General features: G+C 40.6%; 1 protein-coding gene across 1 annotated transcript in view; it reads right to left on the bottom strand.

The window, feature by feature from the left end:
• Positions 1-26,114, bottom strand: part of LOC104271571 (protein Shroom2-like) — a gene marked incomplete at its 5' end in the record, with an annotated part of 43,827 nt that overhangs the window by 5,652 nt on the left and 12,061 nt on the right. The window contains 3 exon segments of the mRNA XM_009866278.1: positions 4,429-4,609; positions 5,520-6,071; positions 9,795-10,553. Of these exon segments, the coding sequence (XP_009864580.1) occupies positions 4,429-4,609; positions 5,520-6,071; positions 9,795-10,553 (1,492 nt within the window).

The raw sequence follows: 26,114 nt of genomic DNA, 5'->3' as shown, positions 1-26,114 counted from the left end.
TTCCTGCTCCTTTGAACAGCTTCAAAGCCTGCTAGGGAGCAACATAAAGTACAAGTGCATTCTTTTCTCTCTAAATACTAGATCCATAATATCTTTCTGAAGAGCTACACTTAGGAAGATAAACAGTTCCAGAAAAAACATCTGTATTTTCCACATGATGGCAGTTACAACTAGGGCACTGTATAGTTTTTTCTTCCCTTCTGCATATCATCAGCATCCCTCCAACAGCAGTCCTTCCACACTCAGAAAATCACAGCGTTAACAGCGCCTTACACTATTTCTGTAGCAAAATCATAATCCCTGTGGCACAGAACATGGAAGAAAATCTACTTCTGTATCATATAAAGCAGCTCTGTGTGAAGCTGCACAAAGCGGCTCTGCCAAAAGACCAAACAGCGTTTTTGGTGTCACTGTCCTATGCCAAACGAACAGACCACCCCACATGCAGTATGTTGGGGTTTCTCTAGTATAATCCCCCACTGCCTGGGATGCACGTGCCCTCACTTAGAAAAAGCGTGTCAGGTGCATCACCAGCAGAGCCAGGCCAAGAACCCAGTTCTCTTCCCTCCATGACCTGTGTTCCACTTGCACTGCCTGGCTACCTCCCTGTCTTGTTTCTTAGGTGTCCATTAGCTTTTACTTGTGCATGAGAGGTGGAAGTCAGTTCAGCTAGTCATCTACCCTAATGTGAGATGAATCACACCCTAAAAATGCCTCATTCATTTAAACATAGATGCCTATTTAGTATTCAGCTCATCTCAGGTAAGGACAATTCCCAAAGTGTTCTCTAAATACCTCTTAATGTAAGTTCCAAATGAAAATCACATCCTTTAAAATAGTCATTACTTCACAGTACCCCTTCAATTTTTTTTTTTTTTAAAAATTACTCACGAAATTCCTTTGGAACTCTGCTTTCTAAATGCAGATCTGATTACAAGCCTGAGTGATTACTGAGAAACACAGTGATAGCAGCTACTGCTCTAAGATGCCACTGAGCAGTCACTGCCAATTTATTTTGGGAACAACAACAAAAAGTCTGCCATCTAAACAGAAAGCAACTACATCCTGAAAATTCAACAGCCTTTTTGAAAGTAGAAATTGAACACAGGGATTATCTAGGCTGGTTTTCTCCTTTTTGATTTAATATATTCAGGCCAGGTTAATCGGGATTTGGGTTATCTGGTAGTCTGGGTGCCCAAAAGATTAAGGTAGTAAGCAGTTCTACAGATGCTAGCTTTACTGACTGATTAATCTGCAGGACTTGATTTTTCTCCCCCTTCTCTCAATGCAAATGCAGTTTGATTTGGATTATGTAGGTCACAGTGCTACGCTCTCATTTCCCTCAGATGACACGCACATGCACAACGCTGCTGTTTTACCATCCGAAACACAGCAGCATACTGTTGTGCTCTATGTTACTATCATGAGCTTTTCACTTCTGCAACTTTTATGTAATGAAAAAAAAGCCCTAAGTGTGCTCAACCTTTATCAATCTGGTCTGACAATCCAGATCAGCTGTCTCAGTCCCTTTAAAAAAAAAAAAAAAGAAAAAGAAAAAGAAAAAAAGAAGACATTTACCCAACAGCATCCTATTTCAATGGCCCCAAGCAGCTGAAGCTCTCCTCTAAAGAACCGCTTTTGCAGGTGAGGCGGCCGTCAGTGCTTGTCTCTCTTTAAGACTGTCATATCTATTAGGAATTGGATTATGATCACTGGCTGCTTCCTACCCAGATGAAGCAGCCTTTCCATGCAGCAACTGTGAGCTCACGGCACGCTTTTGCTAACCAGCAGAAAACCTGTAATATATGGAGTATCTACTGAGCCAGAAGACCTCCATTTTACGTCTTGAAACTGGCAGATGAATAATTCATAGCTGTGAATTCTATATCAGTAAACAAGAAAACCTCATCTTTCTGCAGAAATTCTTGCTGATCTGACTAGCAACACAGAAAGGAGCTCGGCAGAAGGCTGCTCAGGTGGATCACTGCCTGGCACAGTTTACATAAATTCCTCTGCTCTCAGCTCACCACCCCATTTCACACGAAGTTCAGGCCTAAAAGCAGAAGAAACTTCGTATTCTTCAATTATTTTTACGCTCTTCAGGAGTTGCTGAAACTTTCCTAAAGGCAAAGGGGACAGTTCCTATTCAGCCACACATGGATTTTTGCTTACTACCAAAACCACTCTTGTAGTGTCTTCAACATTTGTTCAACATTTTGTAATTGTGGTAAACCTACATTAAACTCAGTACATGACACACACACACTTTCCATTTCTGCTAGCTAGGAAATACAGGAATCGTACCAAATAAAAAACAAAAACCAAAAGAAAAATAATAACAACTCTGTATGAAATTCCCGTACTTATTTTAAACGGGTAAAAAAACCCCCAACTCCACAACCCCCTCAAAACTCCAAGCCACCACCTATTTCTGGTTTGCAGAGCAGAGAATGACAAATACTACAATCATTCCGCAGTGGACTGTAATTAAGATATCTCATAACAGAACTGATCAGTTTCTAGGAAACAAGGAACAGGTTTTGGTTGTATGCCTCCTCTAAAATAACTGAAGTCATAAAGTGTGCTGTTAAAGTGTGCAGGTCCTTAATGACCCCTTGTTAAACTGTTGCCAAATATAGGAAGCTGGCTGTTTTACAAAGATGCCTTGACCCACTTACCATGAGTTTTATATGTTTTCTGACAAGATCCAAGATGAAAGCCCAGTGAAATGAGTACTCGCAGCCTACCGCATGTGAAGGAGCAGGGAGAAAAGTAAGCAGCGATGTGTGCGTGGCTACAACAATACGCATATTCAGAGAAGAAGACGGGGAAGCTCTGCTAGATGATGCTCATTAAATAGTTCCTATCTCATATGATTCCTGGTATATACTGAAGCTGGAGGGATGGAGGGGAGGGTATGTAAAGGGTGAACATGATTTTCCTGTTACCAGACACCAAAACAAATAAATGGCACTTTTGCCTAGAAAAATCTTAGTATTTAGTTTGTTAGGCAAACAAGAAAGGCTTAATTTTAACCGCCCACTCTCATACATACACTCCATAATTAATGAGAAGGAAACTAATTCTAGCAAAAACAAGGACCGTGACCGTTGTGTGGCACCAGATAAACCCAAATTATTCAAAATGCAGTGAAATCCTTAATTTGTCTAAGTAGTACAGCTGCTGGATTCAGTGGCTGTCTGGCGAGAGGGTAAGGGCAGCTCTCCGGCTGCAACTGCGCCGTGCCCCCGGCAGCACACGCCGTATCGAGCTGTGCCACGCGCTGGGGGCACAGAGGGGGAGGGAGGGAAGGCTGAGGGAGACAAAAAACCCCAGAGTGGTAACAGAAAACTACAGCCCCCTCAAACGCAGCGGTATCCACTCCTGTGCTTAAACAGAAGTGGGAATCTCCTGTGGAATCTCTCATTCTTAGCGACTAAATATATTCCTAATATTTAATTAAAAGACGTTTCTTTGGAACTGGATTACCAAATGCACCCTGGCAGTTGGTCTTTAAGCAGAGAGCTGACTTTAACAGAAAAGATTTGCACATCACTGCATTACTGGCTTCAGTAAACAGAGATAAACTACATCACTTTAACTGATCCAACAGACCATTTCCTTCAGCTTATCTGTACTGGGAATTACGATTAAAATATTTTGTGCCAAATGATTACGGACATGACCGTGAAGATTTTAATGAAGGACAATGCTTCTCAAATCACAGAAATGTCATTATATCATTTTAACACCTAGGTGATTATATCGACCTTGGAGCAGAAACAAAACTCCATGGGATGAGGAGGATGAACAAGAGTGGAGAAGACTGCCTCCCTTACGATCAGTAACTTCCGCTGAATCCACCAAGCTGGTTAGCTATTTCCCATGAGTACTGTTATCAGTCTGGGAGGTAGAAGAAATCAAGGGCAAAGTGGTTTGTTGCTTATGAAAACAAATGGGAGTAAAAAAACCAAACCAAACCAAAACAGGGGATGGATGTGTGTGTGGGTGTGTGTTCCTTCTCTCATGCAAATCCGTACCTTGGACCTAAATTACCAAAATATGGAACAACTAAAACCACCACAGGATACAGTATAGAGGATACATAAGCTCTACTATTTCTTTGTACACTAGAATCTCAAATGAAAATCAATGTTTGAAAATAACCCCTGCAAAATTTCTTCCCTTGGGACCTTCCAAAACATGCATCACCTGCAAAAAGTACCTAACATGAAGGTTCCTGAATTCACAGCTGGACACTTAACACCACTGCCACCTACCCCCTCCCTCAAAACCTCAGAATGATTTTCCAAGTGAACCTGTAAATCTAGAAGGCCTTTTATTTATGAGTGTTTACCTAAAAAATTCATTATTAATGAAATGCATACAACCTAGAGCCTCCCATTGCCGTTTTAGAAACTTTTTTACCTTCTTTTCTGACAAGTCATGATCCAGCTCATCTTCAGAATCATCCTCACTCTGCTGCTGCTGCTGCTGCTCCTGCATGTCCTTCATTTTAATCAGCAGCTCTGCCTTCGGTGCAGATGTGCTATAGTAAGTAGAATTGGTTGTCAGGGAGATGGTAGACGGTGCGCTCTGCTCCTCTTTCCTGGTAAAAAGTCAGAATTTTCATTAACTCCCCTGACACACTCATCTTTAAAAAGCAAGGACAATCTTTTAGAGCCACCATTTCACCAAACAAGCAAGGGATTCCACAGAAAGCCATTACCTATTGTAAGCAGGATAAATAAATACTGGTTGTGATGAAAATTTGTATGAACTCAGCAGGTGCCCGTCACAACCTAAAACCAAACTAGTGTAGAAGACTTTTCACCATTACAATGAAAATGGACCTAAGATACCTCAGCTGGAAACAAAATTTCAAACTGCACATTACTACGTGGTGCAGAGACCTCAGTGCCATAGAGACTATCCTTTCAGATTGTCAGATGTGGGATACTACATCTTAAGTGTTTGTCTTTGTGACTATGGAATTACACAGGAATGTTTCAAGAAGGCAACAACTTAATCTGATAACTCATATCAAGAAAACAAAACACCCACGGAACATCAACATGGATGCAATTTAATGGCATTTAAATCTTTTCTTACTTTGTTCTCACTCACTTTCATGAAATGCCTCATGTCCACTTCGAGCTGTCTTTGTAAATATTCATCACACAGAAAAGGCTAAAATATCGTTCCTTCCCTATCCAGTTACTAGACTGGATAATTTTGGAAAAATATCTAATCATTATGAAATGGAAGAAGTTAATTATTCCTTAAAATCTCACATAAATAGTTTCCAGCCAGGTCTTGTACGACATTTGTTGTTTTTTTGTCATTAATGGGTATCAGTAGCAGTATTATGCTTGACTGCTATTCTAAACAGAAAGCCTTAGAAAAGCCCCAAACCTCAACAGTAGCAAGATCCCCATCTTCAGATCCCCCTAGGTAAACTGACACTCTTTGGATAGCAGCTTGCAAGGTATTACTGTCCTACAGAAAATAATACTCACTTCTCCTCTGAAATTTTTGGAGAAGGAACTTTTGGAAGGAGCTTCCTGCGCTGCTGAGCTTCTTCTAGGAGGTGTTCATCTTTAGGGAAAATACCAACCATCAGATCCATTGTTGTTTTTATTTTCACATTAGGATCTAGTATGTCTGCTAGAGATTTGTCTCTTCCCACAATCTCTCTGGCTAGCTCCTCTGACTTCCAGTCCTCAAAGGTCTTCTCTTTGGCCTTTACATAGCTGACGGCTGGGGTGGCAGCACTGTTGTCTTTCAAGTTGCTCCCAGGTTCTTCAGCCGGTTGAGGGTCAGCTGGTTTGGTTCTGGCTTCTGGCTCTGGCTCTACACCTTGTCTGGTGTAAGCACAGAATCGTGAATAGGATTGCTCAGAAGTGCTGAGTGTTTTAATCTGGTCCTTTTCCAAACCACTGGGTAAAGCGGGAGGCTCCATAGTACTGACCAGACTTTGCCGACTCTCCTTCTCCGCGCTGCTTTCAGAATGAACTATCTTGATGGGAACCATTTTCACTGTAGTATTGTTGTCAATAACCCTTTCAATTCTGGAAAACAAGGAAAATTCACCTTAAAAGAAATGGAAGAACCTTACATCTCAACTCCTATCTGCAAACACCAGGGGAAGTCCAAATATGAAAAAGGACAGATAAGAGATCAAGGTAATGGAATACTCTTTGTACTGTATCTCAGACCCCAAATCAACATGTTTTCTGCTCACACATTTAGTTCATTTGTAAGAAACCCTAACATCAGCCTTGTACAATACGCACACCCACTACGGGACTTCTGTTCGTTTCCACGAACGAGAGGGTCTCGTCTCAGCAGTCAGGTCTGATTTGAGACAGTGCTCCTGATCCACCTTTGACCCCTTTGCTGCCACACAAAACACGCCTCGAGCTCAACCTCACTGCCTCACACAGATCCAACAGCAGCCTCAGTCTTTGGCTTGACAGGAGGCTTAACTGCCTGGGGAGTTAGTGATCAATTCCTATCTCTTCCAAGGGAGAGACAACAGGCCAGATGGAATCATCCTGCAGGCTAGGCCTTTGCTGAGCTACAAGAATAACAAATAATCACATATGGAAAACTTCGAAATCATTCAAAACTTAATTAGATGGTTTAAAAAAAAAATCTGTATTTTTAAAATTTCACACAAGATACAGAAGTTTCATAAATGGACTCCACCACAGTTTCTTAGTTTTCTACTTAAAGAATGAAAAATCACCCACTGAAGAGGGTAACACACAATTCTGGATACTTCTTTTAACGGAAGCTTACAGCAAAAATTCTGTACGGTACAGCACAAAGGGCCACCTTGGACATTCAGTAAGGCAAGTTATTTAAAGAGGATTCTAACTTAGGTTTTTAAATTGGACAATGACATGTTAAATAACACCACTGAAACATCTGTACTGTATGTAAATCATATAAGAAACTGAAGTCTAGTTCAGTGGTTGTGCGTTTGCAGAAAGTTTAAAATTATTGTCATAATGTGGGTTTGGAAGCTTTACAGCAAGTACAGGAACATTGCCTACTAGCTAAAATATCTGGTTTCTTCTGGCTGGGTTGCTTGCCGCATTTCAGATAAGTGACCAAGACATACTAGGGCGCTTTTCCTGTAAGGGTGGGTGTGTCACTTGCCTTAAAAATAAACTTATAGTTTATTGTGTTGCACTTTTCTTCTCTGGAGAATAGCAAAATCCATTCAACTTCACATTTTTCAGCAGCTGTATTTTGTATTTTGAAGGTATATTTGCTTCTGAACGAATGTTCGGCCTCCCAGTAGGTATTTACTTTCCTCAAGTGCTTTATGGACATGCTTTGGCATCCTGATCCAACTGCTGGGTCAGATTTTCCAGTCCATACTGAATCCTCCCCACTGCCATTTGGTCGGATTGCTTAAATTCAAGATTGTCATGTTAAAGAGCTGGTTCCTGTGTCTGTGGCTTAGCCCCAGTTCCCTGTCTCCAGCCATGGGCTCTCCTCCGGGATGCGGCAGAGCTGGCCAGAGGCCTGCCACCATCCTGGCCCTTTTTTTTCTTTATTTTTAAATAAAGCTCACACCTTTTTGACTCCACCAGACTGTGAAGAGGAACATATTTTTGAATTTGGGGGTAGTACAAGATGCATCTGTAAGTGTGTGTGGGACAACTGGAAGAAGTGAGCTGACTGCAATTCTTTACCTAAAAAGCCCAGCACCTCTTTTGTGACTCGGAGCACATTCCTCTCAGCCTAGTAAAAGATTTTCCATATACTTAAGGCATCATCAGGTCAACTAATTTCAGTCAGAGCAAACACAATTCAAAAACAGGTGCTTCATAAATTCTGTTTCTGCAATCACTATCCTCCTGATTTCTGAAGGTTTTCCATTTGTGGAACTTTGGCACGAAATTTTGATCTCCAGCAACTCTGTTTGTGGCCATTACAAAGCTTTATTCCAACCACAGGCACAGTCACTCCTTGACCTGAATGGATGTTTACTGGAAATCTACTGACACACATCTACTGATGTGCTCTTTTTATCTTTATTATTGCTAAACAGCCGTCTTTGGAAATAGCTGGGTTCTGCATACCACCAGTATTTCCCCACACTACATTGTTCTACCTAAAACACTGCAGGAAACTCTGCATGCTCATTCAGTTTATCCTGTTGATCAACAAGACACCTTTCTTGAAGAGTATAAACATGCTGACATCATCAAACATTGGCTGCCCACGGCATGCAAAAGCACGTCTGAAACCTCATAGGCAAGGGCCCAATGGAAGCAGTAAGTCAAGTGTAATTAACCGCATATTAAGATAAATCTAGTTCATATATTTTACTCATATGAAACAAATACCATATAGGTATTATATAAGGTTCAGAGGTATGGCCTCCATGTCTCTCCTTTCTTACCACATCTGTTTTATTGAATAATGCAATTATTAACTGAGGACAATAAACTGCACAAACGAGACACAAACAGGCTTAAGAATTTTAAATCTTAACAGAAGATTTGCAGGGTAAGTATATTATCACTCAGATATGGGCATATAATTAGGCACATCTCAGTGCTCTTTTCCACACTAAAGCTCAGTAAAAAGGAAGGACAAATACAATTAACTTTCTATGCATCCTCAGTATCTATTCATAAAGCAATACATTAAGGAATTCAAAGCAATACATTAAGAAAGTCATTGCTGTCATCTACTCATCTACTTTTATACATACGTGCTAGGGTTCACGTGACATGTTGCACTTTTCATAGTAAACTATATTATTAGTTCATGTGAAAAACATTGTCAGATGAAATGTCTTTTTTTTTTTCCTCTGGCTACAACAGGAAAAGCATCAAGGCATGTTTAGGAAAGAAAAAGTGATTCATGTTTTCTATGTCATGAGACATATTGGAAGACAGCATGATTGAGTCTATTCAACCATTTACATTACAGTAAAGCCATTCCAACTACTTCTGCTCAGAGAAGCAGCCTCTGCATTCGTTCAGCTCAGAGCTTTTGTTTTCATTCTTTAACCATGAATTACGGTGCTGAAGGATTTATGAAAACTAAGATTCCTGAGTTTCCTGGAAGAGTTTGTTACCTTGTGGAAGAATAACCTTTTCTGATGTTAGTAGCATAGGACAGACACAGCAATCAATTAATTTCAGCCTGCTTGTCTAATTCTGAGTTTATCTAAGCCTAGGAAAGGACTAACATTCTCCGGCTGAACCTTCAGCCCATCTCGGCACAAACACTGCTGCAGATCCCTCTGCAGAGTACCTGGACTGCCATGTCTCAACATAAAAACAATATAAAAACAGTCCTGATTTGGCAGCGTACCTTAATGCGAATGCTTTGAAAACAGATGTTCTCAAAAAGGATATAGCTTCCCTTCCCAAGTATGCTTTGTCCCTACACCAATGCATATTCAGATACAGACTCAGGGGAAAACGATGCCAGGGAATCTTGTGATTTCACATAGACGTACAGTGGAAAATCCATTTGAATTCATCCCTTTCATTTTCTACTAACTACCAGCTGTAAACAGCTGAGTAGCGTAAGCCAACTAAAAGAAACCACAGACCAGTTTGAAGGACTCCAATGGTACCAACTGGAATTTCACACAAGGCTTAGGTCTCTTTAGGACATGCTGGGATGGCTCATGCTTAATGAACCCAAAGGATGTGCTTTTAGTAAAGAAAATATTTAGTAAAGAAAATAAATGGTCAATCATTAACAAGGTCTAATAGAGCAAAAAGTGTTAAAAAAATAGTAGTTACGTCTAGTACCTGGCTGGGTTGTCATCCTGTACGGACACAGGAGGTTTATCAGTGAGCTTCTGTGGTGCAAACTGAGGAGAAGGGGACCTTGATGTCTCCATGACAGGTTTTTGAAGATATTGATACTTGGGAGATAATATGGACTCGGACCTAAGGTGCGTTTTTTCTTCTAAGTGCTGACAAACATTCTCCGTGGATGACGCTTGCTGGAGCTGCTGTGCATTAGCACTCTTCAGTTTTCCATTGAAAGCTGCTGGACTCTGACAGAGAGACGAGTGGCTGGCAAATGCTTCAGTGGAGCTGGGAGATGAGGACGGAAAGGGCCGGTTGGTTGCTACCAGCAGAGATTCAGAAGAGGTGCCGAGCGACGGCGCAGAATTATCTGGTTGCCTGTATTTATCTCTTCTAGGTGGTGGTGGCCTCTGAGGAGCAGGTCCACGCTTCTTGTTCAGCAGTGCTGGCTCTACCCTCTGGTTTTCCTCTCCTTTGCCCCGGGGCAGACAGGAGTGGTTCTCGTTCAAGGTCTGTGGCTCCGAGCAGGGGGGATGAGGCAGGCTGTGCTCCTTGCTCTTCTCGTTCACGTTTTCCAGGGAGTACCGGTAATCACTAGGCAATGTCCCAGACCTCCCCCGACTCTCGTGAGGCAGAACCGCAGGCTCTCGCGCATGCAAAGGTCTGACAGATACCTTCCACTTGTGGCCTAAATGTGGGTCTAGCCGATCCCTCTTCTCAGATGGGTTTTCCCTCAGGGCCCCTGTGTCAGCTTGCCTAAAGAAAAGAACATGTTGTTAGTGCGATGCTCTTTTATTTCTTTCCTTCAGCATGAGGCAACCGCACCAACCCAGGAAGCCTGAACACCGAGACCAAATCCAACATCTAACACCGACTCCTCCGATCCATGGTAAATGTACTGCACGAAAACATCCTCTCACGGAGGGGCACACAGGGCGTACCTAATCTAACGTGATGAGGCAAAGCATAATGTCAGGCTAAATCAGGGTACAGAGCACCACAGAACACGACACAACCTTGGGGTAACCTGAGGCGCTGCAGCGTGCACAGCGAACTTAAAAGTACAGCACACCTCCAGTGCTGATGTCTGTGGTACAGGCACATGTGCAAATGGGGTGAGAAAATAAAACTGTCTAGAGAAAAGGAAGCTTAATACTAAAATCTAATCCTCTTCTTGCTTCGGAGTCAGTAATGAAGTGCAGAAAACAAGCGTTTGTCTCCACATGCAAAATTAATTATTCGGTGCCATTTTAAATGTGAATTGAGTACCATGAACTTTAATTATGAATCTGGGGGTTGAATTTTTTGCACTCATGAAATGAGTGCGCACAAAACGTTTGTCAAAGCTATAAAAATTGTGAAAGGGAAAATGACTATTTTCTTAAAAAAAAAAAAAAAAAAGGCAGAAAAGGAAATTTAGAAAGGATAGTGTTTTCCAGTCAGGCTTATTTTAAACATGAACTTCTTTTGCCCTGTCTGCACAAATGACAAACAATGGCTGAAAAGGTCTTATCTTAGACAGAAATATTTTTTGAGTTTATTCCAAATTTAGACTCTCCATTTCTCTAGCCAGGAAACAGGCTTTCACAGCTCTAGGCTTGTGCTTTGCCACAGGACATGCAGTTCATTTGTGCTCACCAGAGAAAGACAAATTGGGAAGAAACAGAAGACAGGGGAGAAAAAAGAAAAAGTACCTCTGGAGCCCTGAGAAGAGACAGGTTTGCTCTCTGCTTAAAGGAGACTGAAGAGACACTGTGAGGTCAGAAAAGAAGCTGCAACAGAGAAGTAAAAGACTTCAGAGAGCTGCTAATACCATTTATGTTGCCAAAAACACTGGTGCCTGTATTATGAAATAGCAATCCTGTGGCCATGCACTGCCCAAGCCTTCTTTTGGGGGAACCATGAAAGAGGCATCTTTCCCAGGCTATTTGTAAAGTTAACTTGAATTTTTAATGTAAGCAGGCTATTAAAATTAACACACCACTTTTGAGAATAAGTCTGTAAGTAGTTAAAATCAGTGTGCATGAAAAAAAAAAGAAATTTGAGATAAAAGCATTTAAAATAAGGGATAGGCTGAAGTCCATCACACATTTAAAAGAATAAAAATTTGGAGCAATTACTTACTACATTTTAATTAAATGAAAACAAATCTTTAAGACAATTGATTAGATGTGGGCTCTACCAAAATAATTATATTTTCAGTCCTTGGGTCTGTGGTTTCTTAGCACTTATGGGAAAAAGTTCTGAAAAAAATATCTGGACATTGTCATTAAACTGCGCGATGCAAGGGATTTTTACTAATTGTACTTCACAGTGATTTTTATGTGTCAGTAATGAAATAGCACTGTGCATCCAAGAGAGATGGCTTTCTCACAATTCCTGAACAGTCTTATACACACTCTCTTTCTCATGTCAAGTATTGGATCTCAAAATTCAATTTTAATGGGTAAATTTTCAATTTAAGGTGAATGAGAAGCTGAATATTGCTTAAACTCAGATCTCTGCATATTGCTCTTAACTAAGAGCAATTGGGTCAGACAACTTCAAGATACCTGAGTCAACTGAGTCAATTCTGCTTTACAAAGCAGTATTTATTGACTCCTATTTTAACACTAAGTGGAGGACAGGTTTGCTAAGTAAAATGATGTAAAGCCAAAAAGACCAATGCTATTCAGATTTGGTTACACAGCATCTCTGGAGTCAGCTGGTTTTCCCTAGTGAGTTCAGTGTAAGCGGAACTGGCCTGTAAATTGTTTCACTAATTTTAACGGAAATATTTATCAAATGAAGACTGCAGGCCTTAAGTATGAAATACTGTGTTTAAACCAATGTTTTCCATTGTACAGATAGCCCACATAGAGCACAGTTTTCTCCTAGTTAATTTGTGCCAAAAAATTCTTCAGGCCTTTCTATCCATCTTCACATAAGCTATAATACAAGGCAGTACAGCAGCTGCACTTAGGTGCACGGAAGAATTAAGGGCACGGCACAAAATGTCACAAAGACAAATTACATGCATTACTTGGCCAACCTGCAAAGTATACATTGAACTTCACATGCACGTCAGGAAGGGGTGTGCTGGTGGAGGGAAACAGGACAGAGTATACCACTGATCCGACACGTTTACTATCTGAAGCATGTAACTGAATTTGTTTAATATTATCCTGTCTCGGAAGCAGTGAATGCTTTAGTAGTCCTAAAGCCTTCCAAAACAGAGTAAAAAGAAATAAAGAATCACAGCACAGAGAAAACCAGAGATGCTACATTTGCAAATATGGAGATAGAATACAGAGATTACAAACGTGCCTTCACATAGTTTCCGCACAATTAATCAAACATTTTGCAGTGCCACAGAAAATGGGACTGAGGAAAGGTGGTTACATTCAACACTGAGGCTGGTTTGCATTCAGTGTGAGTGGGTCCTCATGCAAAACATGCTTATCACATTATTTTGGAGAGATTTGATCTTACTGTTCAGAAAGGAGGAAAAGAAAGCAAGCTTCAAGCCCCAGGAGAACACAGTGGCAAGAACCTGCAAAGGCGTTACATCATTATCAATATGAAGAAGTCCACTAAGCTACTTCAAATCTGTTGGTGCTTCATGTAAAGAGATGTCCAGAAAACAACCGTTTGGGAAATGAGGCCCATAGGATTATGAAAACAACTGAAAACAACTCCTCATTTATAACCAAACATCACAAAGTGAAACAGAACAGCTTTAAATCACCTGAAAACATGTCAATTGACTTAATTACCACTTCCACTCTAGAAAACAAACCAGTCATCACCAAAAATGTTAAACTCCAAGTTATCTCCAAACCCAAAGCTCCCCCACCCCCATGACACACTTATCCAAATGCAAGCCTTCCTGATGCAGCAGAATGGGGAAAGCTCACATCCCTGGCACGCAATGACATGACACCCTTGACTGCCACATGACTTACACCACTCACTTCACCTGAACTGCAAAGGAAGTGCAGCAAACAGGCTTACGCTGTTGATACAAAGTGCTATTCACGTAGTAAGGATGAGTCTAGCACAGGGGGCTGACATGAGCTTTTCCTACCGTAGGTATTTTTGGCATCTAGGTATAGGAGCCTTCACATCTAAATGGTGGGGGGCAGAACCCAAAATATGCTTCTAAATGAAAAGAAGGAATTGCTTCGTTATGAAAACCACTCTGCCACACTTCTGAGAAACTCTCCTTGAGAAGAGGGTTCAGCTCTCCCAGAGGAGGTCTGTGTCGAGAGACAAGGGGCTGTGCACTCGTCGGCCAGGGGAGCTCAGAAGAGTCTCTGCTGTACGGCTTGCATGTTCCACGTGATGGCCACAGCCACCAACCACACCACTGTGGGGCTGGAGACGTGCATCTCCATAAGAGCACCAAGTATTTTCTACCCAGATGGATGAGCAGGTCTCTTGGTTTCCTTCTGTCTCCATTAGCTTGAGGCACACGTGTTCACAACTGAAATGTAAAGGCCAAGTAAACACCAAGCCGGGGACATCAGCCAAGGCTCCTCCCCAGTCCAGACACCCTCAGGCGCCCCAGCAATAACACAATGGGCTGTTCTAATAAACCAGAGGCAGGTAAAAGTAATATAGGCTACTACATGCGAGTTACACTATGGAGAGCAATATATACACATACATACAGGCACACACGTAAATAGGAGCCTGCCAGTGGAGTCAAGGAGCAATTACCAAAATGAATCATTACGTATAGATGCCTATCAGAAGGATAGGATTTTTGGTTGCCACAAAAAACAACCCCAAACCACTTCCTGCATTTGCCCCATACTCAGGTTTTGACTAAATCTGGACAGAGAGGTAGAATGATCTAATTGTTGTATCTCAATAAATGAAAATCACTTTGATCAACTCAGTGTGTGATTTTTATGTCTGATTTATAGTTTCTTGAGAATGCTTCAGGCCAAACCGAATAGTGCCACAAGACACTCCAACTTCTAAATCCCAGACCAGATAAGCTTTGCAAAAATGCATTAGCCAGTGTTTGAAAAATGCAACGTTTATTAAAGATGTGACCTCTGTGCAAAAGTTTCACCATAAAACATAAGCACAGTTATGTAAGCAACAATGTGTCCTGCACTAACTTACAGGCAAAAGAAAGCAATGGAGTGGCTGTTTCTGATTTAGCTTAAATTCCTTCTTAAACACTACAAGCTACACTGGAAAAAGGCCTTCATACCTGAGTAAGACTCCTCCATAAAAGTCCTCATCCTACAATAACAACAACGCCCTCATAATCAAGGTCACAGCTTTGCAGTCCCTTTAAACGGATAGAAATGCAGGTATTTTGCCAGAAGAGGCAGTCCCCTCCTTAATCCACTCTGATGTTGTCTTCCTGCTCTCTCCATTGTATTAGCAGTAGGAACTGTACAGCCTCATGGAAAACTGGATCAAAGAACTGACATGGCTCAAACAGGTAATTATTTGGCTTAAAGTAATTGTGAATCACTGTCTTTGCCTATGCCAAACTCCTGTTTATAGGCAGAGCCCTTGCCCATACGCTTCTTTCTCAGCTGTGAACTTTATGTGCTGGAACTATGTTTTCATTGTGTATTTGCTTGACCTTTGGCACGGCGGAATCCAAAAGCACTTCTGCAACAGTCCACAAATAAAGATCTACCCAGCATCGTTCTGCCTGAGACTACAACAAGATGCTACAAAGTTGGAACGGGATGCACAGGGTAAGATTGCTTGAAATTTAGCAAAAAGTTTGAGGTCTAATCCATATTAACATGGTGAATGCAATCCAAACCCTAAGGTAGTCCCTACAAACAAACCACACATTAGTTGCCCTGTCTAGGGGATCAACTGAGTTACCCAAACACAGGCGTCTTCTACCTTTTCAGAAACTTCAAAGATTCAAAGGCATCAGTTTCCCTCAGAGGTGGCAGCTGAAAGCCAAGTGGGACATGCTGGGCTGTCTCAGGTCTCATCAGACACCTGTGTTCAGCCAAGTAAGTCAAGCCCAAGGATCTCTATGAATTATAACTTGAGCCAGCATTTGACTCGCATGCAAACATCTTCTGTTAGGTATCCAAGTCCTCATCTGTGTCCTGCATGCTTTTCCTTCAGACGCTCCAAGCCCTCAAAGGTTTTGAAACCCACAAGTTGGTTTTACCACTGCAATGCCCATGGAGACACTGACACCAGACCACCAAAGCTGGACATCCAATAGAGGGCAATTATATTATCAGTGGAGCATTACTCTGATGAGCACTGTATCTACCATCACTACTGAGTCAGTACAGCATGCACTGTCCACCACATAGCGACACTTGAAGTGTAGAACTTGGACTAAAAAACTAACTGGAAATCTTTAAAGACATTTAATCCCCATGATGGCTGTAGTGTAACAAGCCCTCCAGAAAAAGGCACAGCACATAGGTGACTACAGAGAAGGAGAGCTGCTCACTGCCTTGGTCTGAAGAGACAGATGATGGTGACTCGCATCCCAGAAGCACTGCTGAAGCAAATGCTCTTAGCCAAAGCATCTGTTAAGATGAAAATAATAATGAACGCTGAGTGATGAGGAAATACTCTCTTTCAAAAAAAAAGAAGGGGAGGAAAAAGAAGGGGAGGAAAAAGAAAAGAAGGGGAGGAAAAAGAAAAGAAGGGGAGGAAAAAGAAAAGAAGAGAAGGGGAGGAAAAAGAAGGGGAGGAAAAAGAAAAGAAGGGGAGGAAAAAGAAAAGAAGGGGAGGAAAAAGAAAAGAAGGGGAGGAAAAAGAAAAGAAGGGGAGGAAAAAGAAAAGAAGGGGAGGAAAAAGAGATGCCCTGACATACTTCAGAAAACAACTGTAAGGTACAAAACCAGTAAGATATTTCACAAAGTACACTCCATGGCACATCACTGTTACACTACAACACATTTATCATTATCTCAGTCTTGGTTTTCCAGTTTTGTCCCTGAATCTATATTAATGTTATCTGTGCCCTGATGGCACCTATCTGTTTATTCAGTCACACTAAATACTGCTTAGTTGTCGTACCCAATGTGATAAAGCCAAATGTCACTCAAGCTTAACAACCCTTGTGTTATCACCTGGCTTTATCACAGAATGAAATATGATAACAGACGCTGCTAGCCAGTCCATCAATCCCACCAGAATTTCTCTCCTGTCCTGCCTGCACGGCAACATAAACGGCAATTGCTTTTCATCTCACATTCTTGCTTTTTCTAAACGTGTTACCTCTCTCCTTATGAAAATCAGAAGTAAATTCAACAGACCCACTCTCATGCTGCAGCAGACAAGCAAAGATATGGTGATGGATGAAATGTAGGCCAGTCAGTCATGGGTAACAGCACAATACATAGGCCCACAGTAAAAATCAAATCTGATTAAAATTAAATTTCTTATAGCAGCATAGAGGCCTTAATGCAGAAGGGAAGAATCTTGGGGGAAAGGGCAGGGGAAGGAATGTTTTTCTTTTCGCAGTTCAGAAAATAAAAGCCTCTCCTCCACTGTGTTGCATATCAAAAATCAATGATAAAAGATCATTTTTATGGCTGTATTCTTACTTGCTTTATCTATTGCATGCCTGTCCTAGCACACAGGGAATTGCCTGCATGAAATTAAAATGACTTAAGTCCACCAGTTAATGTGTTCTGCACCTACACACTGAATTCAATCATCAGAATATCCCAACAGGATAACAAGAGCCATCATATTGCATAAATGGCAACCGTTGCAGAGACAAAAGACAATACTTTCCAACACTGCTAACAAGGAAATCACAGTCATGGTTAAAGAAAGCTCGAAGAAATAAAGATTTTTTTTGGTCAATTTACTAAAAGAAACGCTCCTATATTCCAGTTGCCACTCCTTCGATATTTTCTTTACTTTTGTATCCAGACTTGTTTTTTAATTCTGATATGCTGTTGCTATCTTCTTGTTGCTATTACTACCAAAACCAGCTGCTTGTAGCTGAACAAAAATTTGGTAAGAGAACAGAAGCTGTAAAATGAAATACTTTGTCAATAATAGCTAGGTCACCTGGGTTTCTAAGGCAGGCACCAAAACGAACACATAGCTCATCTCTAAAGGAAAAAAAAACAACCTAAAGCAGTTATTTAAATTAATTAGCATGCATATGCACACATTTCAATAGCCATCTTTTCACTCGGAGCCGCACTCACCGCTTGCTTCTAATAGTCACATCCAATTCTCTTACACTCCCAGCTAATATCTCCTGCTGCTGTGGAAAAGGTCTTCGTGCGAGCCTGCACTCACAGTAACAGGCTTGCCAGGAAAACGACAAGATGAAAAGCTCTCGCACCACCCCTAGCTGAGAGGAACCCCGAGCCTGGCACCCCGAGCCACAACAGCAGCACTGCAGCCCTCAGTCCAGAAAACAAATCGTTTTCAAAAGGCACTGCCTTCTCATTCCAGCGCGCACGATGCCAACTGTGAAAACAAAAGCTGCTAAAAACGGCGCGCGTGTGCGAGCACATGCACACAAAGCATCTTAGCTGGAATTAACACACGTTTTCCCCCTACTCTCCCAACCCTTCAGTGAGCAGAGCAGTTGATTATGCTAAGCAAAATAAAATTCTGTACCAAGCAGCGCATCGTTCCTAATTTGCTGCTGTAGCTTCTGCTGATAGGGACAGAAGATGCAGCCTGTACTCAAAGACCTGGAGAACAAAAGAAATACCATATGAATTAATACTGCAAATTTCTGTTCAGAACTGAGAGAAAAAGGTAATTAAGGCGCGGACCTCCAGCCGTTTCTTTCACGCTTTAATGTTAAAGAGAAGACAATCTTACCAGGATTTACAGCTGTTTACCCATATTCACTGGATATGTGAGCTCTGCATCCTTATAAATGTGCCAGCCAGTTTGAAAGCCTCGCAGAACTGAATCTGTCTCAACCTCTGCGTCTCATTTACTGTAACACAGAGGATTTTCAAAGCCATGCCTCACAACAGCTGGCTTGTTTTTGCCTGCTTCCTATGATTGACAAGTTCATACAAGCTCCGTCAACTTTAACCTTGATAAGTGAAGGCTTGGTCTGTATTGTATGTTACATCACCAGAAACTTCTGACCTCAGGGAAAAGATCTCAGAGACTTCAAAGCTTTTCCCTTCCCCCGCCTCCACCCTCTGGATTTGGTTATTAAAAAAAAAAAAAGATTTGAGTCCTTTAATTTTTTAAGGGCTTTTCCCTTTCATTTCTGGAAATCGTGATCCATATTTCAGCAACAACAGCTCTGCAAGTTTTAAATATTTAAAATTATTTAAAAAAAGATCAGCGTGTTACTAGGCTCCTCTCTCAACAATGTTCAAATAACCAAGTCTTTAATTTTAGAGGGAAGTCTTCATCAACAGCCCTCCAGCTTGAATTTTTTTGCATGCATTGTGTGTACATGCACTCTCTTCTCTCTTGCAGGAGATTCTGCAGGGAAAGAACTAAATGCTTTCATGCTGCATGAGCAAATTACCACCCTCACGCTCCATCTTTAGAAACCAAAGGCATCATGGCCTTCATCAGAGCGAAGCTCAAGCTCCTTTCAAATTTTCTACATGAATACATTGAAGACTTAATAGAGAAACTGTGAATAAGGCTTTAATATGTATTGAAACATCATTTTAAAAACTACCACGTTAAGAGGAAGATGTTATTTAAACTGCATCCAACATCATCTACAGCAGTTAAGATGTTATGATACAGCACTGGCAACCAGTTACTATCCTTCCCTAAAATCTTCCTATCGTGCCTGAGATTTTCCTATCTCTCAAAGCTGTCTATCTGATTTCAAGACAGAGAGAGAACGACTCCAAGAAAATTCACTGGTTTACATAAATACAACCCAACTGGTTAACAGAGTGTAGCAAGTCTGGTTGGCCCGTGCAGAGGAATGGAAGTTATAGTTGTCACATTACTTTTTAGCACAAAATTTTTCTCAAATTTACTGGCATAAACAGTCTCCTGCACGACAGCTCATCATAATCCATGTTGCTTACGGGCTCGTAGCCGAAGGTGAACATTTCTCAGGCTAGTTTTTAGTACCGGAACACCATAAAGCCACTCCATATGTGAGAAATACATGAACTGCTGCACTGAGGAGACAAATCAGTCATCTATTTCCAAAGATGCATTTCATCAAGAAACTTATGGGAAAATAAAATCTATAATACATCAGCATATGATGCTTATATGAGTATAACCACCAGAGACTATGTCTTACATTATCTCTAATCTTCCTACTAAACTGTTATCATTAAAATAGTCACAAGAAAATAGCAGCATTTCAAGCGATGTAGCAAAACCTTAAGTCTTTCAGAAAGTTTTCATTCTAATCCTCTTTCCAGGGAAAGAAATAGACCCAAATCAGAATAGAAAAATGGACTAATGCTTACAAACTTATCTATTTCTCTCTCCATAAACCTTGTTGTGTGCTGCACCTTTTGCTTGACCCTAGTTTCATTATCTTCAGAATCATGGCTAGGACTTTTCTCCCAGCTTCTCTTGCTTGGTACCCCTTACTTTTGGAGGCAGGGAAGGAAATTTTCCATAAGAAGAAACTACTCTCTAACGTTTTCTTTTATCAGAGCAGGATGGCTTTGCATACCCCTAGCTGATGCACAGCAGAGAACAGATGTGCCAGCAGCAATTAAGCAAAAGGAACTTCACTCAAGAAGCTGGAAGTTGAAAAAAGCGGATATGTGAGGTGAGGTAGCTACCCTCAAGTTTAGAAACAGGGATTCAAAACTCACCGAACAAAGGGAGAGGGAGAAGCCACGCTTTCAATGGCGTGGAGAAGGAGCAAATTGGATGGGGGAGAAACAGGGCTACATCACTGTAGTGTACTGTAAACCAAGCACAGGCTTTGGAGACAGTCTGGCACTCGGTTAATGAGATCCAGCAGCTGCTGGAGAGCTGGAGCAGAGCACCTCACCGACCCGCAGGACGTGCACCTGACAGGCTCTGCTGGGCTGAGCACCGCTAGGAGAGTGAAGAATGGGAAGGAGCCCGCGAGGCTGAGCGCTCTCATTTAGCCACAACCAATCCTAGATCCCCAAATAACGCATTTGGGATGTTCCTGAAGAACTCAAGCAGCCTGCAAGCTTGAAAATGGACAACAGGAGGAAGGAAAAAGACTGCAAGTGGGACAATTTATCATGCAACCCCTGCCTTGATCCTGAGGTATGAGAAGAATCTGGTTCAAAACTTTGCTACTTGAAGAGCTATCCTGTGCCAGTGGCCATATGAATTTAGATTAATCATTCCTGAAAGATCAAGAATCCACCCTGTGGTATTTAATTTTGAAAAGGGCATTTATGTACGAGAAGAATATTTTGAAAAGGAACAAGCCAGATGGTATAATGCTGAGAGATAGTATGTGACAGAAGATTCAATATATGAAACTTGGAGAAAATGCGTAACGCCTACCAAAACCTCCAGAAAGACCACTCTTTTTCCTCTTTTACCTCACCTCCAAAGGCTAGATTAAACAGTAATTAAAAGGACAGCCACCAGAGAACCAAAGCCCTACTTAAATGAGGAAAATCCAGACCTATTATAGCAAACCAGAAGTATAAACACAGCAAGGTGAAAAAAAAAAAGGCAGAGGTACAAATTTTAAGAGGTGTTAGAACGAAGAAAGGAAAAAGAAAAAAAAAGCGCATGCTTTTTAAACATAGGTAGATAATAGGGCTGAAAGTACAATAATGAGAATATGAAGAAAATAAGGCCACAGCAGAAAACTGACATGGATTCCCTTTCACATCTCTGTGAGTCTGTGTGGGAAAAATCCTCAAATGCTGTTCACCATTAAGTGGGAAGTCATGAGTTCTATGACAAACACCTGAAACTCCCAGAGGAAACTGCTGAAATCACAGCTGTGATGCACAACTACTCATTCCTCTGCCACTTGGGCAACTGCTTGAGCAAAGTGACACATTCAAGGTTTGGGAGGGGAAGGTGTGAGGTAGTTGGAGAGAGAACGAGAGAAGGAATGTTAAAAAACCCAAACCAAACCATGCATTACGAACCTGGAGAACTTCAGAGCCATAAACTTAACATCTAAATTAGGCAAACAGGTAGAAATTATATGAAGAAATTCAGCAGCTGCACTATCTAGCATGTTAAAACGATGAAGAATTACCCAGCAGAAAAGCTGTGTCTCAGACGCATTACTATTCTTAGGAAGAGCCACTCCACACATGGACAACAGCGATCCGGACAAGAGAGACTACTTGGATGTTTTTTAAGATTCTAAACCAAAGAATTATCCTCATCAGAGGCTCTTCAAAATTTGACTGCCATGGGACAAAGTCCTCATCACATCATTAACAGAATGGGTTAGATCCAGATGGTTTACAAAAGGGGCAAAAAAGAAGGTGGCAACAGTTGCTGCTGTGAGGAAATTATTCTGAGTAATAGACACAAGCCAAAGATTTCCTATTATTGAGAAAATGGGCCATAAAACAACAGATGAAATTCAGATTTAATAAACGCAAAGTAACTCACAGGATAGCTTCTCCTATACTGCAGAAACATATACAATGATGCATAACTGAAATTACTGCTATGCAGGAAGGAAATTGGGATTTCGCAGACTTCTATGAACGTATCACTTCTGTATTCCACAGTATTAAAAAAAAAAAAACAACCAACAAGATAAAGTAAACACTATGTTATTTTACGAATCCATAGAGCATCCTAATGTTGTTGCAGTGTTCTCCCAGTGTTCAAGAGGAAACGTATCAGAATGTGAAGATACACAGAAGACGAAAATAAGGATGGGCAAAACCATCCAGCGGCTTTCACAGAGGAGACACTCCACCCACCGCAGAGGTGCTTTTCCTCACAACACATCAGCACAAAACACGATGGATGTCAAAAGCTGATGTGGGTCCAAACACAGTGAGACACTTTTCCGGAAGAAAAATTCATCATGGTCTGCTAAGCACAAATACTTAGGACTGCACCTCTTAGCTGCAGATGGGCAGAGGCTGGGCAAGGACACCCAGCTACAAGGCTCTGTGTTTGCCTTGTGCCTTACTTTCTCAGATCATCTGCTACTGTTCAGAGGAAAGAGACTCCTTAGGTAGACCTCTGGCCCATGTTTTTAAGCATCAACTTCCTTTATGTATCGGTGATTCAAGGTTCCACTGTCTCAGTAACGAAACTTATACTAATTACAAGTATTTACAGAAATTTAAGGAAAACAAAAGGTGGCAGGGGACTCCTAACACATGAATAGATGTTGCTGGACTCTCTCACATAGTGTTACCTCAGTATGTATGGGAAGGGCCACAGAAGTGTTTTCCCACTTTCAGACAAAACAGGCACCTTAGAACAGTGCTTAGATTGTACCTCATCATCCATTAGTCCATATGATACATACAAAGACAACACCAGCAAAAAAAGCAGTCTGACAGATGCCTTCATAATCCATTTCTCATGATAAAAAAATGCTAAAGTAAATGGAAAGGGCTTCAGAAGCTCAGGTGCTTGAATTCTTTTTTAGTAACCAAGAGCTGGTGAGGATGCACATTGGTTCTACATGTCCTCAAGATGACAAGAAAGAGCTGCACACCATTTGCTGGAAAGGGAACACCACAATTTTAGTTTTTTGTTTTTTTCTAGCTTCATGCAAAAAGGCTTTTCACATGTAAATATATTACTGTGAGGAATTCAGGTATCTCAAGCATTACTTCAACCAAACTAGTATGTTCTGGCTATATGGAAAGCGGGTTTTCTTCTCCTGTTAACTGAATAAATAATGGTCCTCAAAAAACAGTGCTTAAGCCTTTATAATAGTCCTTATTACACTTGAACTGATTTTAAAAAGAGAACACTTTATAAGCTCTTGAATACAATGAATTTAGAAATTGTTAGTACACTGAACATTAACTAAGGTAATCCATGCGTATTTATAATTTATTTTCTACAAAATACTACTTGTTAGGTCATTTTATACTTAGTAATCTGAGAGGAAATGTTTCTTTTCTTTAGAAGAATTCATGTGAAAAATTCCAAAAGCTTTAGGTGAACTGTAAAAAAGAGAACTTAAACCTCTTTTGCACCATAAAACATTGAAGCTTGTTAATACATGCATGAAATGTTTGCCAAAGTAATTTTTCACCGGTTTGTAAAGAAGCAGTTGCACAGGACCATACTACTTCTTCCTCAAAAGGAAAAGGGAAGAAAGTGAAAACATTTTACTTGTATAGCTCTGGTAATATCTTGATAAGTCCTGCAATATTCATTCAGAAACACCGTCTCAATTTGCCTCTAACAATGTACATACAGCAAGTTTGAAATCTGTATGTGAAGCAACGCCTGCAAGCAGAGTTCTGCTTAGCTATTTAAGCAAATGGCCCTTTTGCTACATGTAAGATAAACCCCAACCCTTCAGGTCTTGCATTTCAACATCTAAGTTTCCAGTTATGTAGATATTACCACCATATATTGGTACTATAATACTTTGACTGTACAGCAAAAACCCCAAGATATAGAACTTAGAATTTTTGAGGTTATAAAAAAATGGGTAGTTCCTAAGAATATTTCCAATGCCTAATTTATTTTCCAATGTCTGATTCACACCAGGTGATTGTAAACATGAGACTAGATGAGAAACTAATTTGTCCAACTGTGTAACGTGGATTGTTTTACTTCCCTTCTCCTGCTGTAATCCCAAACAGGGGCTAGTCACAAAACAGAAGAGAGAAATAACTATCAAACACTCATGTATGTATTTCTATGTGCGTGTATATACACACACACACACACATCCACATATGCCTGATCTATATAAACACGTAGCTAAATGGAGTATTGTGCACTTGTAAATTCACTTCCGTCTGACACTGTTTAGAAGACATAAGTTTATTCACATTTCTGTGCTACTGACAGTGCTCCTCACTTGCCCCATGATTTGCTGTTGTACCCTCTGGTGAGTGTGGAGGCTAGATACTCATCAGGTCTCGAAAAATCAGTTTCCTTATGAAATGCTAAGAGTGAACTGAAGAACCTCCCTAGAGGCTCCTGTTTCCTGCTTGTCAAAGACTTTTAAACAACATTCAGCTTGGGCATTTAGGTCAACTTAAGCATCAGGAAATGCTTTTTACTTTGGTTTGGTATGGTAAATGCTGTTCCTCTGTCTTCAAGAACTTAAGAGAAGCTATTAAGGCAGGAAAGAACTAAAAGAAACATCTTAGCGTGTTTAATTAGGGTTAAGTCATTCTGTGGCTCTGTGCTTGACATGCACACACACTTGTACTTGACACCTATTAGATGTTGAAAGATTTTCTGCGACCTGTGAGGTCACAAATCCTTTTTCACTTTTTGCAATGATGTAACTCTCACCGACATGGCAGAAACAAATTAATAGATATACAAGTCAAATGTTCTTAGAAAGTAAATAAAAGCAATGTCTGGGCACATCTCTAGGAGATGGCAGTCTTAAGAATTAGATCACAAAGCCCTACTCTCTTGATGCAGACTGACTTTACGTGTGCTGTGTCATGCTGTAGGAAGCCACAGACTACAGGCCAGAGCACCACATTTTCACCTTTAACCTTTGGAAGATCTATGTTGCTTTGGAAATGGTGAAGATTTCCACAGGGAAGCTAATTATAAAACCAACATTTGACAAATACAGAACAAGAGACGTGTTTAAAGAAGGATAGACTTTACATCTGTAAAAAGCTAAGCTTTCATAACTAATTTGAAATAGAAAGAGTAACAATGTTAAGAATAAAAAAGTATCAATTTTTGTTTAACAGATCAGCAGAAGCATATAACACTTCTAAGCAGTCATAAAGTTAAGAACATGCACAGAATCACATCAAGCCTTAGTACAAAAATATTCAGCTCGTGCCAGATGACTGTTTGCATGGCTCTAAGTTCAAAACAAGAGTGGTTTGGTTCTTGCATGAGGGGTGATAATGGCTACTAGAGATGACTACTTTCTTTTATCATAAAAATAATATTTCAAGCTATTATACACTGCAGTTCAGAACACCACATTATAGCTCTTCTAAAAAGGTAGATGAAACAAACTAAATTCATTGGAAGCACTCAGTAATCTCTGTGGGGAAAAATACAGCCTGAAGATGAAAGGAGTTTAAATTATCTTCATCAACTTAAAACTCCCCAACTTTCAGAAGTAACGTTAATTTAGGTTTTTGCAACTGTGTGCTAAAAAAAAAAAAAAAGGGCACCAAAAAGATACTGTAGCAAAATGAACCAGTTGCAAAAAACCCAGGAGAAAAAAAAAAAAAAAATCGCTTATTATGCAGTTTTTTGATTGATGAATTTTTCTTTTTTTTTCCTTAAAAT

Source organism: Apaloderma vittatum, unplaced genomic scaffold (genome assembly GCF_000703405.1).
Source record: "Apaloderma vittatum isolate BGI_N311 unplaced genomic scaffold, ASM70340v1 scaffold13753, whole genome shotgun sequence".
NCBI lineage: Eukaryota > Metazoa > Chordata > Aves > Trogoniformes > Trogonidae > Apaloderma > Apaloderma vittatum.
Note: the sequence above shows the minus strand (reverse complement) of the source record. Positions and strands in the feature narration are given on the sequence as shown.